The sequence below is a fragment of the Notothenia rossii genome (genome assembly GCF_949606895.1).
Source record: "Notothenia rossii genome assembly, chromosome: 4".
Taxonomy (NCBI): Eukaryota; Metazoa; Chordata; class Actinopteri; order Perciformes; family Nototheniidae; genus Notothenia; species Notothenia rossii.
This window is the reverse complement of record NC_136902.1, coordinates 21433313-21446629: the sequence shown is the minus strand read 5'-3', so window position 1 is coordinate 21446629 and position 13317 is coordinate 21433313. Positions and strand designations below refer to the sequence as shown.

The following is a 13317-nucleotide window of genomic DNA, read 5'->3' as shown; positions in this document are numbered from 1 at the left end:
CAGGCCGCCAACCCAGGAGTGCCCTAACTCTTGTTGCTGGGGCCCCTGCTGGTGTAGCGATACCTTTTATTTTAAAGTAGCACACACACACACACACACACACACACACACACACACACACACACACACACACACACACACACACACACACACACACACACACACACACACACACACACACACACACACACACACACAGAGCAACTACACACATGAGTCCAGATCTGGCAGTTTTTATAGCTCTCCTCTGACTGACCCCTCTTCTTTCTCTCCCTGGCTCTGTTTTTATGTTTTGTGCAAGTGTCTTTGTGAATGGCCTGCCTAAGTCATGGGGTAGTTTGTATAGAAAAAAAAAAGAGTAGATCTCATCCCGGCCCCTGAGGAGCAGGTTGGAGGGCCGCGCCGGCGCCTAGCTCTTTGTAGGCAGAGTGGTACAAGTGCGGCAGTGGAGGGGCCTGTGACGCCCTTTGGTAAACACACAGCCTGCTCAAGTGTGTGTGAATAATAGCTGGGATCATTAGTGTGGGGTGTGAATGGGCTTTAATTAGCCCACAGTATGTGTGTGTGTGTGTGTGTGTGTGTGTGTGTGTGTGTGTGTGTGTGTGTGTGTGTGTGTGTGTGTGTGTGTGTGTGTGTGTGTGTGTGTGTGTGTGTGTGTGTGTGTGTGTGTGTGTGTGTGTGTGTGTGTGTGTGTGTGTGTGTGTGTGTGTGTGTGTGTGTGTGTGTGTGTGTGTGTGTGTGTGTGTGTGAGTGCGTGTGAGTGCGTGCGTGTGTCCACAAGAAAAGAAGGTTAGGGACCCAGGGCCCTGTGAGTCCACTGGCCCCGTGCTCTGTCTCTCTGAGGGATCATCAGCTCATTAAGGAGACCAACGCTCTCGTTAAGGGCCCAATTAAGGTGCAAGGCGTCGAGGCTCACTTGGATGGCCACACTTCACTGGATTCCTGAGGCAGCGCAATTCAGAGCTCAACAATCACACACAACTTATTTCACACCAGCACAGCTAATTAGTAAATGACCACGCTTTAGAAATACTTTCATCGTTATGCCGTTATGTGCTTGTAATGCAATGATCATAACATATACTGGGTGGCTATTTAACTCCCTTTTATTTGCAGGGATGGGATATTTCCAGATTTTCCGACTTCAGTGTTTAAGCATCTGCAGGTGTACTAGAGCAGAGAAAATAAAAACATTAAGCAGTTAGGTTAGTTTAGGATATTATTTGTATAAATATAATAAAATGTTTTTTAATAACTTTAATAACCCTTTTTTAATTATTGATCAATCTTTACTTAAACATCTTCTGAATCTTCTCTTTTGCTTTACTGAGTACAATTATCAAACATTGCAAGAATAATTATTTAACTTCATTAAGTTTTGTCTTAAAGCTTTTTAGGCCAACATGATATGAAATTGCACAGTTGCAAGTCCCACCTCTTAAACCAACACAAAGCCATATATATATATATGTATATATGAGGGTGGTATATGATCAGGGCATGATGGTGTTTAGTGCCTGGCGTGGGAGGATCTGGACGCTCCGTATTGTTTTCTTCTTTTTGGACGTTCGCCTGTGTTTGTGAGTGTACTAACAGAATACACCAAATCCCAGAGCTGTCCATGTGCTGAGAGTTTAAGCTGGGAGCACAGAGGAGCCAGGGGATTTGGACAGAAAGGAGGGAATGAAACATGCTCACTTGTGAAAGGAGGGAGTAAGGGAGGTGGAGAAGCAGAGAATAAGGGAAAGAAGGAGATTGCAAGACTAAGATAGAGCAGAGGAGGAGGAGATAGAGCAGAGATTGGGTGAGTGAGACAGATGGAAGGGGTGATTGGTCATCACAGAGCCTTAGGACAGCTGTTCTTTGATATATTAGTGGACACAATGACCTAAAGCCAGCCTGCAGTCACAGAAAATAGGGACCCTGTTTTTCTTGAAGGGGAGGGGGAGGATAGGGTTCTGCCATTTGTGGACGTGCCGTGCGCAGTCACGGGGGATGGGGGAGTTGTTTCTAAAATTACGAGCACGAAGTGACGCTTCCAACAATTATTCTGGAGGCCTTTTACTTTTGGAGAGTGCTAAGGAAAGGGCTGTAAAATGAGAAGGCTTTAGGATGGGAGTTTTTGCTGCACTATCATTAGCAATTCTAAACACGTCTGTCAATTAATCAATGTTTAACAAATACCAATCAAGCAGTTTGGCTACTGCTCCGTTCCATCCACTCTGCAAATATTTTTAATGACCCTCTTAATATTCGTCCACTGCTGACATTTTGGAGATTTATCAAATTGAAGCTTGTTTTATTCAGATAAAAGACAACAATAATTGTCTTTTATCCTAATTATATATGTGTTATATAGACAAGTGCAGTATTATTTTATTAATCCTTTCAAAATACTCCGGACAACATGGCCTTACTGTCTTTCTCTTCTAATAAAAGCCACTTTATCTGCACACACTGACAAAAACTGTTCTGACAGCTGGCGTGAAACATTCCCAAAGGGGGAAGAAACAAAAAATAAAGTGTCACTGATGCATGCAGTACAGATAGCTCCATCCACAGAGAGATGGAGGGATAGAGAGATATACACAGAGGACATCCCTCAATGCCACTGCAGGAGAGGGGCTCCTTCCTCCTGGGATTGAACTGGCGAGGCGTGTTTGAAAAGAGCTGCGTCTGCTCGTGTGCTGGGCAGCAGGTGTGAAGCTCCCCAGCAGAGCTCCCGCACTCTCCTATTATTACATCTTTTTAGGGCCGGGAAAGAGGGAGCCAAAGGGTGCTTTTTTTTAGATTGATAGCAGCCCTGTGACACATAGATTACTAACAAAAATCATTTCCCTTTAGCAATGCCCAATTATGCATGTCGGATAAATTATGATCCCTGTTGTCCGGTGTGCGTATTATCTCTGTCTTTAGGCGTTGTAAGAAGGGCCTCTCACACTGACCTCCAACTTTTTACAGCTTTTTGACAATAGCCCACACAACAAGCATCTGTAGAGTGAAATTGTAGGAGGTTACTTGACATGACCAACATACATCATCCACATTATATGCCAGGAATTCATCATAGTATGTACGAACCGCAAGAGCTGATAAAATGTGTTTCATACCAAAGTGAGAAAACATCTACAGACAATTTTCCACTGTCTCCACCTGCCACGCTGTGAAATGTGGCCGGCCTCTCAGATTGGAGTTTTTACGACAGACCAGGTAGTATGCACCCGAGTGTCCTGCTTGATATTACTGTCATAAATCACAGTGAACTTGAGAACAGAGGACTTAGGGGGCTTCAAGAGTGAACAACAAATCAAAATTACAAACACTGATAAATAACAGATTCAGAGTGTTTCTTCCTTTTCAAACCAAACTCAGTTCTTGATTATTCAAAGCAATTTTTTGGATATGGGTGTTTAAAAGCACAAAAGTGTTTAAGGATTAAGATTCCTGAAGAACGGCTTAATTTCCTTTACATATTTATGTCCAGCGCGCAGGAGTTTCATCCAATAAGTCATTGATCAGCCTGTGCTTGTTGAATACATAACAAGTGATGCAGTCATCAGAGCATCAAGTTTGTGATTAATCAGCACAAAGATGGTGTCTGTCACACTCTGCCCTCCTCTCCACTATCTGCCTGTCATTAGCCTTTAGGGAAGGCTCTGTGCTTTGTTTTCTGACTGCATTCATTTGAAACATTTCTCTGAAGTTATCTTAAAACAGCAAGGGCAGCATTCTCTCAAACAATGGACACCTCAATTTTCATTTTAGAAATATGGAAGGTATTTAGTTGTTCTGCATGAAGTGACTTTGCATCCTACAAATGTACCAGATATAACCTCCAAATTGGGAAAATTGTCAGCAAAACACATTTTCACATGTCTGCATAATTATAGTTTTTATTAGGTTTTAAGGTTTAATAGGAAATTAGGAATAGAGGATTACATCATGTATAGTTCTTTGTACATTGTACAAGCAGGCAAGTGTATGGAGGTGTACGATGAAGTGGGGATGTTGGTCGTTTTTTTCTGGTTGGGGGGGGGGGGGGACGGGACTCAACCCTTGAATAGAGCCCTGATTGGATTGATCCACGGTGCTGTTGTTTACAAGCGGCCTCTTCACAATCGGCACAGTTTAATAGCACACTGTCCCAGAAGGGTTGTTGCATCCGTGTCCGTTTTGTTCCTCAGGGCAGAGAAAACAAAAGTGCGGGGAAGGGAGAAAGGGAAGGCAACCTCAGGGGAGCTGTGAAGCGGCTCTGGAGCCCTCCGTCTCCAGGCTTCTTGCCAATATAGCATTTCACCTCAACCAGTAATACTTATTTTATAGAAAACCACAGCACAGTCTAGAGTAGTACCAGCCTTTATAGGCCAACAACTACTAATCCATTCAGTGACTTTGTAGATGGCAGATTGAAGCATTTGAGGGCAGAAATCACAGATGAACCTAGCACACTCCCCCTGAGCCATAAGTGGTCTCATTCTAATTTTAGGGCCTCCTCAAAGTAAATCTGAATTCTGCTGAAGAGAGCTGTGCCACTGTCTTCATCACGCACGCCTACAATAGGATGCAGCTCACACAGGTCCCTCAATAAATCCCAGGCTGACACAAAAGCTGTCAGTGGACTGCTGCTGAATAGATTAATAAGATTTCCATAATTAGACAGGCCCCTGACAAAAGGATCCTTCAGGCTTTGTCTCAGCGCCAACTGGATTGTCCGAGCAGCGCACGTCTGCTGGACGGACATCCACCACAATGGCCGCACAGACAGTAAGGCCGTCAGCAGGAGAACATCTGTCTCTCCTGGGGCCACAAACACACACTCACACAGTGGACAGTTTCATATGCATACACACACAGTTCTTATCAACCTCCTTGCAGCCAAGTAAGGCCATAGGTCAACAGCGAAGCAGTCTCCCCACATATTTATGTATCCTTAACCTAAACCCATTTCTGTTCTCGATCAATTCAACATCACAACTGATAAATGATAACAAATATTAACTTCTAACCCCTTTTTGAAGAGATTACAAAGCAGCTTTACCTAAATTAACAACAGCAAGAACATTTTGAAATGATTGAATCTGAACAGGGTTCCCATTTTAAACATGCTGAGGTTATTTTCATAATTCTCTATTAATATGACTTAGATAGAGTTGAGTTGTGGCAGTTGAGAGAAATATCACAGCATTGGAGCTGAAAATGAGTTAACCAAATATGTTAACAGTTTTCTGTGTTGTGAAGGATAATTACAATCTTGCTAGTACTGAACAATATATTGTCATTAATCTGATGGTTGCACTGCCACCCACAGTGCATCCACATTGTCCTGATTCCGACTCTAATCTTAGCTTTCTTCCTGCCCCTCCAGTGAATTAATCTACATGCTTGCTCTGATTTAAGCAGAAGTGTAGATTAGAGTTTGCTCAGTTCATTGTGGAGTGCTGCTGCTCTAAAAACCACAATCCTGCCGAGGCCAAGATCTAATTACATGGAGAGGGCTAAACTGCTCAGCAACCCTGCTGTGTTCATCAGGGAAGTGAATGGCGGCCTATCACTCATCCAACTCTCTGTTTACATGCAGAAAGAATTATCGAGTGTTATGCGATTTTCCTTTAGATAGTAATTACTCTCAGATTTAACAGTGAATTGGATCTTCAGGTAGGGGCAGCTGGTCAATACATTGGTCCAGGGGGTAGTGTTAGAGAAGTCCATTCTGTGTTGGTGCTACTCCGATGATGGAGTGGACAGCAGTTAGGCCGCCTCACTGAGTCCTCTAATGTCCGCTCCAGTCCGCTTAGAGAGGACGAAGCGCCTGCTGTCCACTCCTTCCCCTCCCTCCTCCATCCCTCCCTCCCTGCTGCAGGTTTTATGAGCTCCCCTGGGCTCTCATCCATCTCTGTCACACACAGGCCCCATTATTGGGGCTACTCACTGGCCGGGCTGCAGATGGGAAGGGCCTGCAGGACATATACGGTTTCTGCAGCCGGACAAAGACAGGTCTGCGAGTAAGACCACATAAATATGTGGTCAGCTGGGTGTGGACAATACAATGTCTTCAGCATGTTTGTGAAAAGTGTGAGAATGTCCCTGTGCATCGCGCATGTGTGGGTTGACTGAAGCTTAGCAAATTACTTGAACTGGTTTGGCTATTGGGAACTTAAGACTGTGGATTTGAATATGAAGGACATGATAATCCAACGGCCATCTGGTCTGCTGGTCTCATCTGACTGAATAAATAACGTTGGACGTAATCTGAAAACACACACGGGGAGGTTTGGAAAGCGGTTAAAGAAAGAGGGCAAAGTTAAGGAGTGAGATAGAGAGAGAGCAGCACAATCGCAGGCTGTGGATATTAAGTTTTGATTTAAATGGCAATAAGAAGCCCAGGCTCCACAACTGCAGACAGCCATGAATAATGAATCATCAGCATCCACTGAAGGGAAGGCAGAGAGGCCAGTAATGACGGCTTTTGCCATATTCCTTTTTACCTCCTCGTTTCTGGCTCGTCTTCACCTCAGGGTAAATCGTGACAGTTCAATAATGCAAAGCTATGTCTGGAATGTCAAACTAATGCCTGAGCAAGAGGCAGCGCTAGTCACCATGAAATACACAATTCTATAACTAACCTATTGTTAAAAACACACATTGACATATACTCTTTAGATGTGAACATTCACAGTTGAACATAGACAAACTATAACATTGGCTTGAGAGGGTAAACAGAATAGTGTGCATTGGGGAAAAGAAATATGAGGAAAAAGGTGATATGCAATAACTTTGCAATTCACAATAAATACATTTCTTAGGATAAATAGACAGACATTAAAGTGTTCTCAGTTCTGCCTTTATTCTGCTTTCAGTCACTGCTTGGAAACAACAATAATTAAATAATAGTTTTAGAATAAAAAAATTCAATTGAACACAGAATAATAATGTTCCACTTAAAAGTGCTGTTTTGTACTGATACTTACTTTCAACTAACTGAAAGAAATCCCTAAGTGCTTTCGCCATGTGTTTATCGCACAAGTTGACATTGCAATGAAGATTAAAGAAGAGGGATATATTGTGCGGGCTATTATACATTTGACCAAAGGAGTTTTTAGACTCCCGAACATTTGAATGCGCGACTCATTTCAGATACAATTCCAGTCATATGTTTTACTGGAAAACAAGATCTTTCCATGAAGGAACATGAAGGGAAACAATTCACGGAACAAAAGCTCTCTTTGGACTGCCCTCTGTGCTGGTGCAGAGCAGCCATGATCAATCAGAGCCCGGCCGGTGCTGAAGTCAGCCAGAGGAACAGACATTCCACTTTCCCAATGTTCCATGGGAGACTGTGCTGATGAATAGCACACTATGCTGCAATCCAAAACCCAACCCCCCTCTTTCTTTCTTTCGTTCTTTCTCGCTCTCTCTCTACACACACACACACACACACACACACACACACACACACACACACACACACACACACACACACACACACACACACACACACACACACACACACACACACACACACACACACACACACACACACACACACACACACACACACACACACACACACACACACACACACACACACACACACACACACACTCTCTCTTTCTCCCTCCCTCTGTCCAGCCGGCCACTGAGCCTTTGGAGCTCTGGTGTACGGTGGGTGGGTGGATTGGTGGGTGGTAGGTGGGGGTGCAGGGCGGAGAGAGCAGGCATTCAGAGCAACATGCACGGGGGAAGATAACAATAGCTCCTCTGGGACACTGCAGATGTTAGCAGTACAGGGAAAAGTAGCGGGATCTTATCGCTACCCCAACATAAGCTGGGAAACTACAAAACAACACATCCACCCCACCGATCTGCTTTCACGCTCTTTCTTTCTGCAGGTTTCTCTTTCCCTCTTCACCTCCCATTCACCTTCCTCTCTCTCTCTGGGATATGTGAGCCCCTTCTGCTAACATGCATGGAAACACTGAAGAAGATTCCTTTCCAAACAGCAGAAAGGCCATTTGTTGTTACTGGCTGCTTGGTGGAAAGGAGGGTTGAAACAGTCAAGGACGCGTGTAGTTGACTATTGGATGTTGACTTTTTTTGTGTGTTTATTTATTTTTGGGAAATTAATTATTGTCCTTTGTGTGTGCTGCATTGGGGTAGTAAGGAAAAAGCAACAAGAGAAAGAAAAGGAAATAATTCAAGGACACTGGATTATGTATACAATCTTAATACATGCTGTTTGCATTTTAAGTACATTTTGGCTTTGAGAATTATTAAATCTAATCAATAAAAGCTAATTCCTGGAAATGTTTTTCTCTTTTCCATTGACAGGATGCAATCAGTTGTCAATGATGCCACATGGACCCACATTGATTCATATCATGACCACAAAGCAAAAATGTTCTACTACTGTTTAGTTTTGTATTATTACTTCTACACCGCCCCACTATACTATTTTCTAATATTATTGTCATTAAAGGAAAATGTCTAACCTGATGTCCCTGTGTTTCTTTTTCCAGGCCTATTAAAGATGCACTGGAATCCAGAGCATGCCCAGTCCCTCAGCCAGTGGCCCGAGCAGCACCTGGACGTCTCCTCCACCACCTCCTCTCCGGCCCACAAGTCGGAGCTATACGCCGGTCGCGGGCGCGGTGGCTATAACCACGCCTGGGCCAATGACGACATATCCGCTCTCACGGCCTCCAACCTGTTGAAGCGCTACGCTGAAAAGTATTCTGGCGTGCTGGACTCACCATATGACCGGCCACCCAATGTTGGCACATACCCAGAGCCAGTGGGCTTCGGGGGCCTCAGTGTCCCAAAGACTGAGCTGGAGCCCTGGCCACTGACACACAGCACTGATGCCTCCTATTCCCTGGTGCCCCCTGGAGGCCATGACAGCCTCTCAGGTTCCAAGGCCCAGTCCGCAGGCCCGCCAGGGGTTAGTATAGTCTCTGTGAACAGTAACCTCTCAGACTCGGGCTACAGCGGCAGCAGCTCCTGCAGTGGCTCCGGAGAGTATCCCTCAGGCTACAATGGCACCTATCTTTCCTCAGGCTACTGTCCCCAACCTGGTGCAGCACTTCCTCCTGCTTCCCTCCACACTCTCCAAACCAGCACTACCCTAGTCCCCAGCTACAGCCCTACCACACCTGTCTATAACTACCCCCCCAGCACGTACCCTCCCCAGACCAGCCTTGCCCAAAGCTACAGCCACCCCTCTGCAACTTACCTTTCCTCAGGCCTATCAGCCCTAACCCCCGTTCCTTCGAGGCCCACAGTGGTAGGAGGCAGCTACAGTTACCAGAGCACTAACCATGGGACATCTGAGTCTGGAGGGACATTAATAAAGAGAAAGGCATTTGAGATGAGTCTAGAAGAGGATGAGAGTGGGGACGGGTCTCGTTACAGGAAGTATGGCTATGACTCATTGAAGGCCGGGGGACACTCACCCTACAGTGTGAATGATAAAACAGAGTGTCGGGGAAACGGCTTCAGCAGTTCAGGCAGCACAGACCCTCAAACCTTTAAGCCCAGTAAGCCTTCCTCGCAGCCACTGGTGTCTCCTCAGTATGGGGCAGCAGGGGAGTACAGCCCCCCAGCAGGCATGACGGGGGAGAACGGTGTGTCAGAGCAGGGCTTCATCCAGCAGCACCGCTCCCACAAACGCCTTCCACTGTGTGCTCCGACTGCAGACCCTATGAAGAGTCCAGACCCCCGCATGTTGGACCTTGTCAATGGGGAGTTACTAGACTGCAGCCCGGCGCTGGGCTGGGGCGAGCTGGCCGGGCTCACACATGTCAAAGCTGCCCTGGAGGAGGACCTGCTGTGGCCCGTGTTGAGGCCCAGTCAAATGATTCAGCCACCAAGAACCGTCCTGCTGTTCGGCCCCCGGGGAGGGGGGAAGACCACGTTGACTCGTTCTCTGGCTTCACAGTTAGGGGCATCGTTCTACCGGTTGAGTGGAGCCATGCTGGCGTCCAAAGGGAAGGCTGAGGCCGAGCACATTCTGGGATCTCTTCTGCAGTTGGCGGGGGCACGGCAGCCCTCGGTGGTGCTGCTCAGCCAGGTGGAGGCCATGGAGGAGGAGGGGCTGATGCAGACCCTGCTGAGCACCCTGGAGAAAGCCCAGGTGGGGACCCCAGGTCTGGTTATTCTTGTCTGTGCCACTGGAAGGCCAGATCTGCTGCAGGATGCGGTCCATCGGAGCTTTGCCAAGCGATATCACGTGGGCCTGCCTGATGTGGGTATGCGCAGGCAGGTGCTGCTCCAGGCCCTGGCGACTCAGGGCTGCAGTCTGAGCGAGCGGGAGCTGAGCACCGTGCTGCAGCGTACAGAGGGCTTCTCAGTGTGGGAGGTGCTGCAACTCACCCAGCAGGCCCTCACCTCAGCCTCCTCCCCCACCAGGGCCATGCACGGCCACCCCACATCCTCAAAACCCCCAGCCTTCACAGACTTTGAGAGTGCCTTCTGCAAGGTGCGCCCACACACCACTGCGAAAGAACTGGACACTTGTACAGAGTGGAGCAAGATGTATAACCACTGAGAAGAGCAGCTAGTCTCTGCACTCGGACTGCATTACGACCCTGTCTTTGCTTCGACATGGAAAGCCTTGGGAATGTTTAGTTGTTGTTTTGTAATTACAGATTATGCAGCCAAAAGAGCCAGAGAAGCTCAACGCTAAGGGAGAGCTGACAGAGGTGTTTTAATGGCAGAAGCATGCCATGGTGTGCTGTTTTCATTTTCGTATGAATATCCGCAATATTTTAGTTTTCCCAAAGAAAGAAAAGGGCCTTCTTGAGTGGGGTAGTGTATTAGTCTTTTGGCCAATGGGAAAATCAGATTATAAACTATTTGGATACTCTCAGAGATCCTGATTAGCCTTGGTCCGGGACAAAATCAATTATGTGTTGCTAGGTGACGTGGTCCAAGATTATGGATGGATAATCAGGGTTTGGAAAATCCCCCTTTGACTGCTACTCTCAGGATCCTATTTATTGCCAGTCCACTTCATGTTGATTTAGTCATTGGATTGTCTCTAACTATTCAGAACAAAGGGCTTAGGATCAGCAACAATTCAGCAAACCACAGTTTTTGACCAAAAATACGTCAAACCAAATGCATAATCAGCAGTTCTGCAATATTTCAAAAAATAGACTGATACTTATAATCACAATAGATTATTCCAAACGTGCTGCTGTCCTTCCCGGGGGTCAAGTTGTCACTCGTCTTGTTTGGTTATAATAATACTTCACATGCATCTTATTGAACTTACAAATAGTAGTATCCTATCACTTAATAGTACAATACATACATTTTTCTTGATCTCACATTCCTCATCGTCTGCAGTTTTCCTGAGAATCCTCACTTACCAAAACATGTACCTACAGCGTGTCTGTTGTCCCTTTCACTTACCCCTTTTGTTTTCTTAGTATGTAGTATTGTTTGAAATGCTCAGGAACAATTTCTTTACCTCAGAAATATGATATAAAGAATGTATGTAATCTTAGGGTCTTAGTAGAGTGGAGGAGCGAGGAGAAACCTGACAGTCTTGTAATCCCCACTACAGCTGGGCTTTTACCTCGGGAGAGAAACTTGAATATGCTACAAAGAGTAACATTGAATGTAATTCAGGTATTTCAAAGGATATTTGATGCCATAAATCCATGTATTATTATATATGAATATATAAATATGTTTTCTTTTCTGTTCTTCTTCCCTTTATTTGTATTGTAGTTTATGGTGGAGTGATGATTGTCTTCAACAAATGCTATGTAGAATACAGAAAATCCTATTTTTTGTTGGACAAACTGTTTTCAAATCCCTGTGTTATTAAGTGATTACATATTCTGTATATGCATGCGTGCTTTATACTTTTACAGCTTCAAAAAACCATTTATACAATGTACATAATCATAAATGTGTGAAACAGTGAACATCTGAGCACAAAATAACTTCCAAAAAGAGAAAATATTAAGCTTTCAGCAAATCCCAAAGTTTAAGAATACACAGTTTATGTGTACATCTTGAGAATGAACCAAACAAGTAGACATACCAGAAAAATCTCCTTTTTCCACCAGTCCTTTTTTAACAAGCTGGAAAAAGCCTGTCAGTGGACTGCTGGTGCAGAGGTCATATGTGTTAGACTGTTGCCATGGTCCTGAGGAGGTATACACAGAATGATGTAATATTTCCCACTGCCCTTTCCTTACACTCTCCTTCCCTCCCTCCCTCCCCTCCCTCATCATTATTTTTCTCTTTTTCTCTCCCCAGTGCAATCTCATTAGATTGGATTGCCCCCTGGCCACGAGCCCCAGTGGCCATGTGGCGATGTATCCTCTCCCCACACCCCCCCTCCTCCCTCCCTTTTCCCTAATACCGATTCCTCTGGAGTGGAAGTGTCTGATTGATGTCCAGCAAACCTATATCACAGTGCAGCCGTCCCTCTCCAGCTGGTGGCTTCAGTCATGCCGTACAGCCAGATCAATCAGAGTGACCCCCGCTGTGCATACTGATCACTGTCTCAGAAACCAAAAACACGTCTACAACTTACAGAACAACCCCTGCCTGAGCGTCTACATAAGGCTAGACATTTTTCAGATGTTATCAACGAGACTAAATAGTAACGATGACTTAAGCTACAACATTTTGATTTGTTGTTTCCACTTCCTTAAAGAGTTTGTCCAACAAAACAGGCGTTTATCTTTTACATGTTTTGATCTGTTATGACGGTAACTTTGTTCTTGGTTATTGTACATTTTCTGTAACCATTTCTACCTCATTTTTGCGGCATATTGTACATGAAAGTATTTATTTCATGTCTCTTGTGATGTCTGTTTTTAAAATGATAATAATGTTCTTGAACTGTAATGGTCTACCTCAGAAAAGACTGTATTTTAAGAGAAGAGTATCACACAATATTAAACAGAATTTGTCAATATTGCATTGCTGTTATTTCTTTGTTTTTTTGGGACTCCAATCGACCAGAGTGCATAAATAACATGATGGTGCTTAACATCACTATCTGTAGCTTTGCTTGACCCCAATGTTGAGGTCAACAAATGTACTTAAAAAGATTGGTAAATCGTTAATCTTTGACACACACAACACTATATCACAAGGTTTTGATTTGACTTCACACAGTAGTTGGTAAAGTCAGTGAACAAGAAAATAAATTGGTAGATTGTGGGTTAATGCAAAGGTGTGCAGTTCTAAAACAGCGGTTTCTAAGACTCTTTGACAATTAAAGACAAAATATTTTTACGTTCCTAGTGTTTCTACATGCACATAAGTTTGCCAGCCTGCACGTGTGTGTGTTTC

General features: G+C 44.8%; 1 protein-coding gene across 2 annotated transcripts in view; it reads left to right on the top strand.

The window, feature by feature from the left end:
* fignl2 (fidgetin like 2) overlaps nt 1-12940 on the top strand; it is a 54651-nt gene extending 41711 nt beyond the window's left edge. For both annotated transcript variants that reach the window (XM_079678088.1, XM_079678087.1), the window contains exon 3: nt 8517-12940. In XM_079678088.1, coding sequence (XP_079534214.1) covers nt 8517-10543 — 2027 coding nt within the window. In that variant the 3' untranslated portion in view covers nt 10544-12940. The remainder of the gene's footprint in view (nt 1-8516) is intronic.
* Nucleotides 12941-13317: the final 377 nt, after the last annotated feature.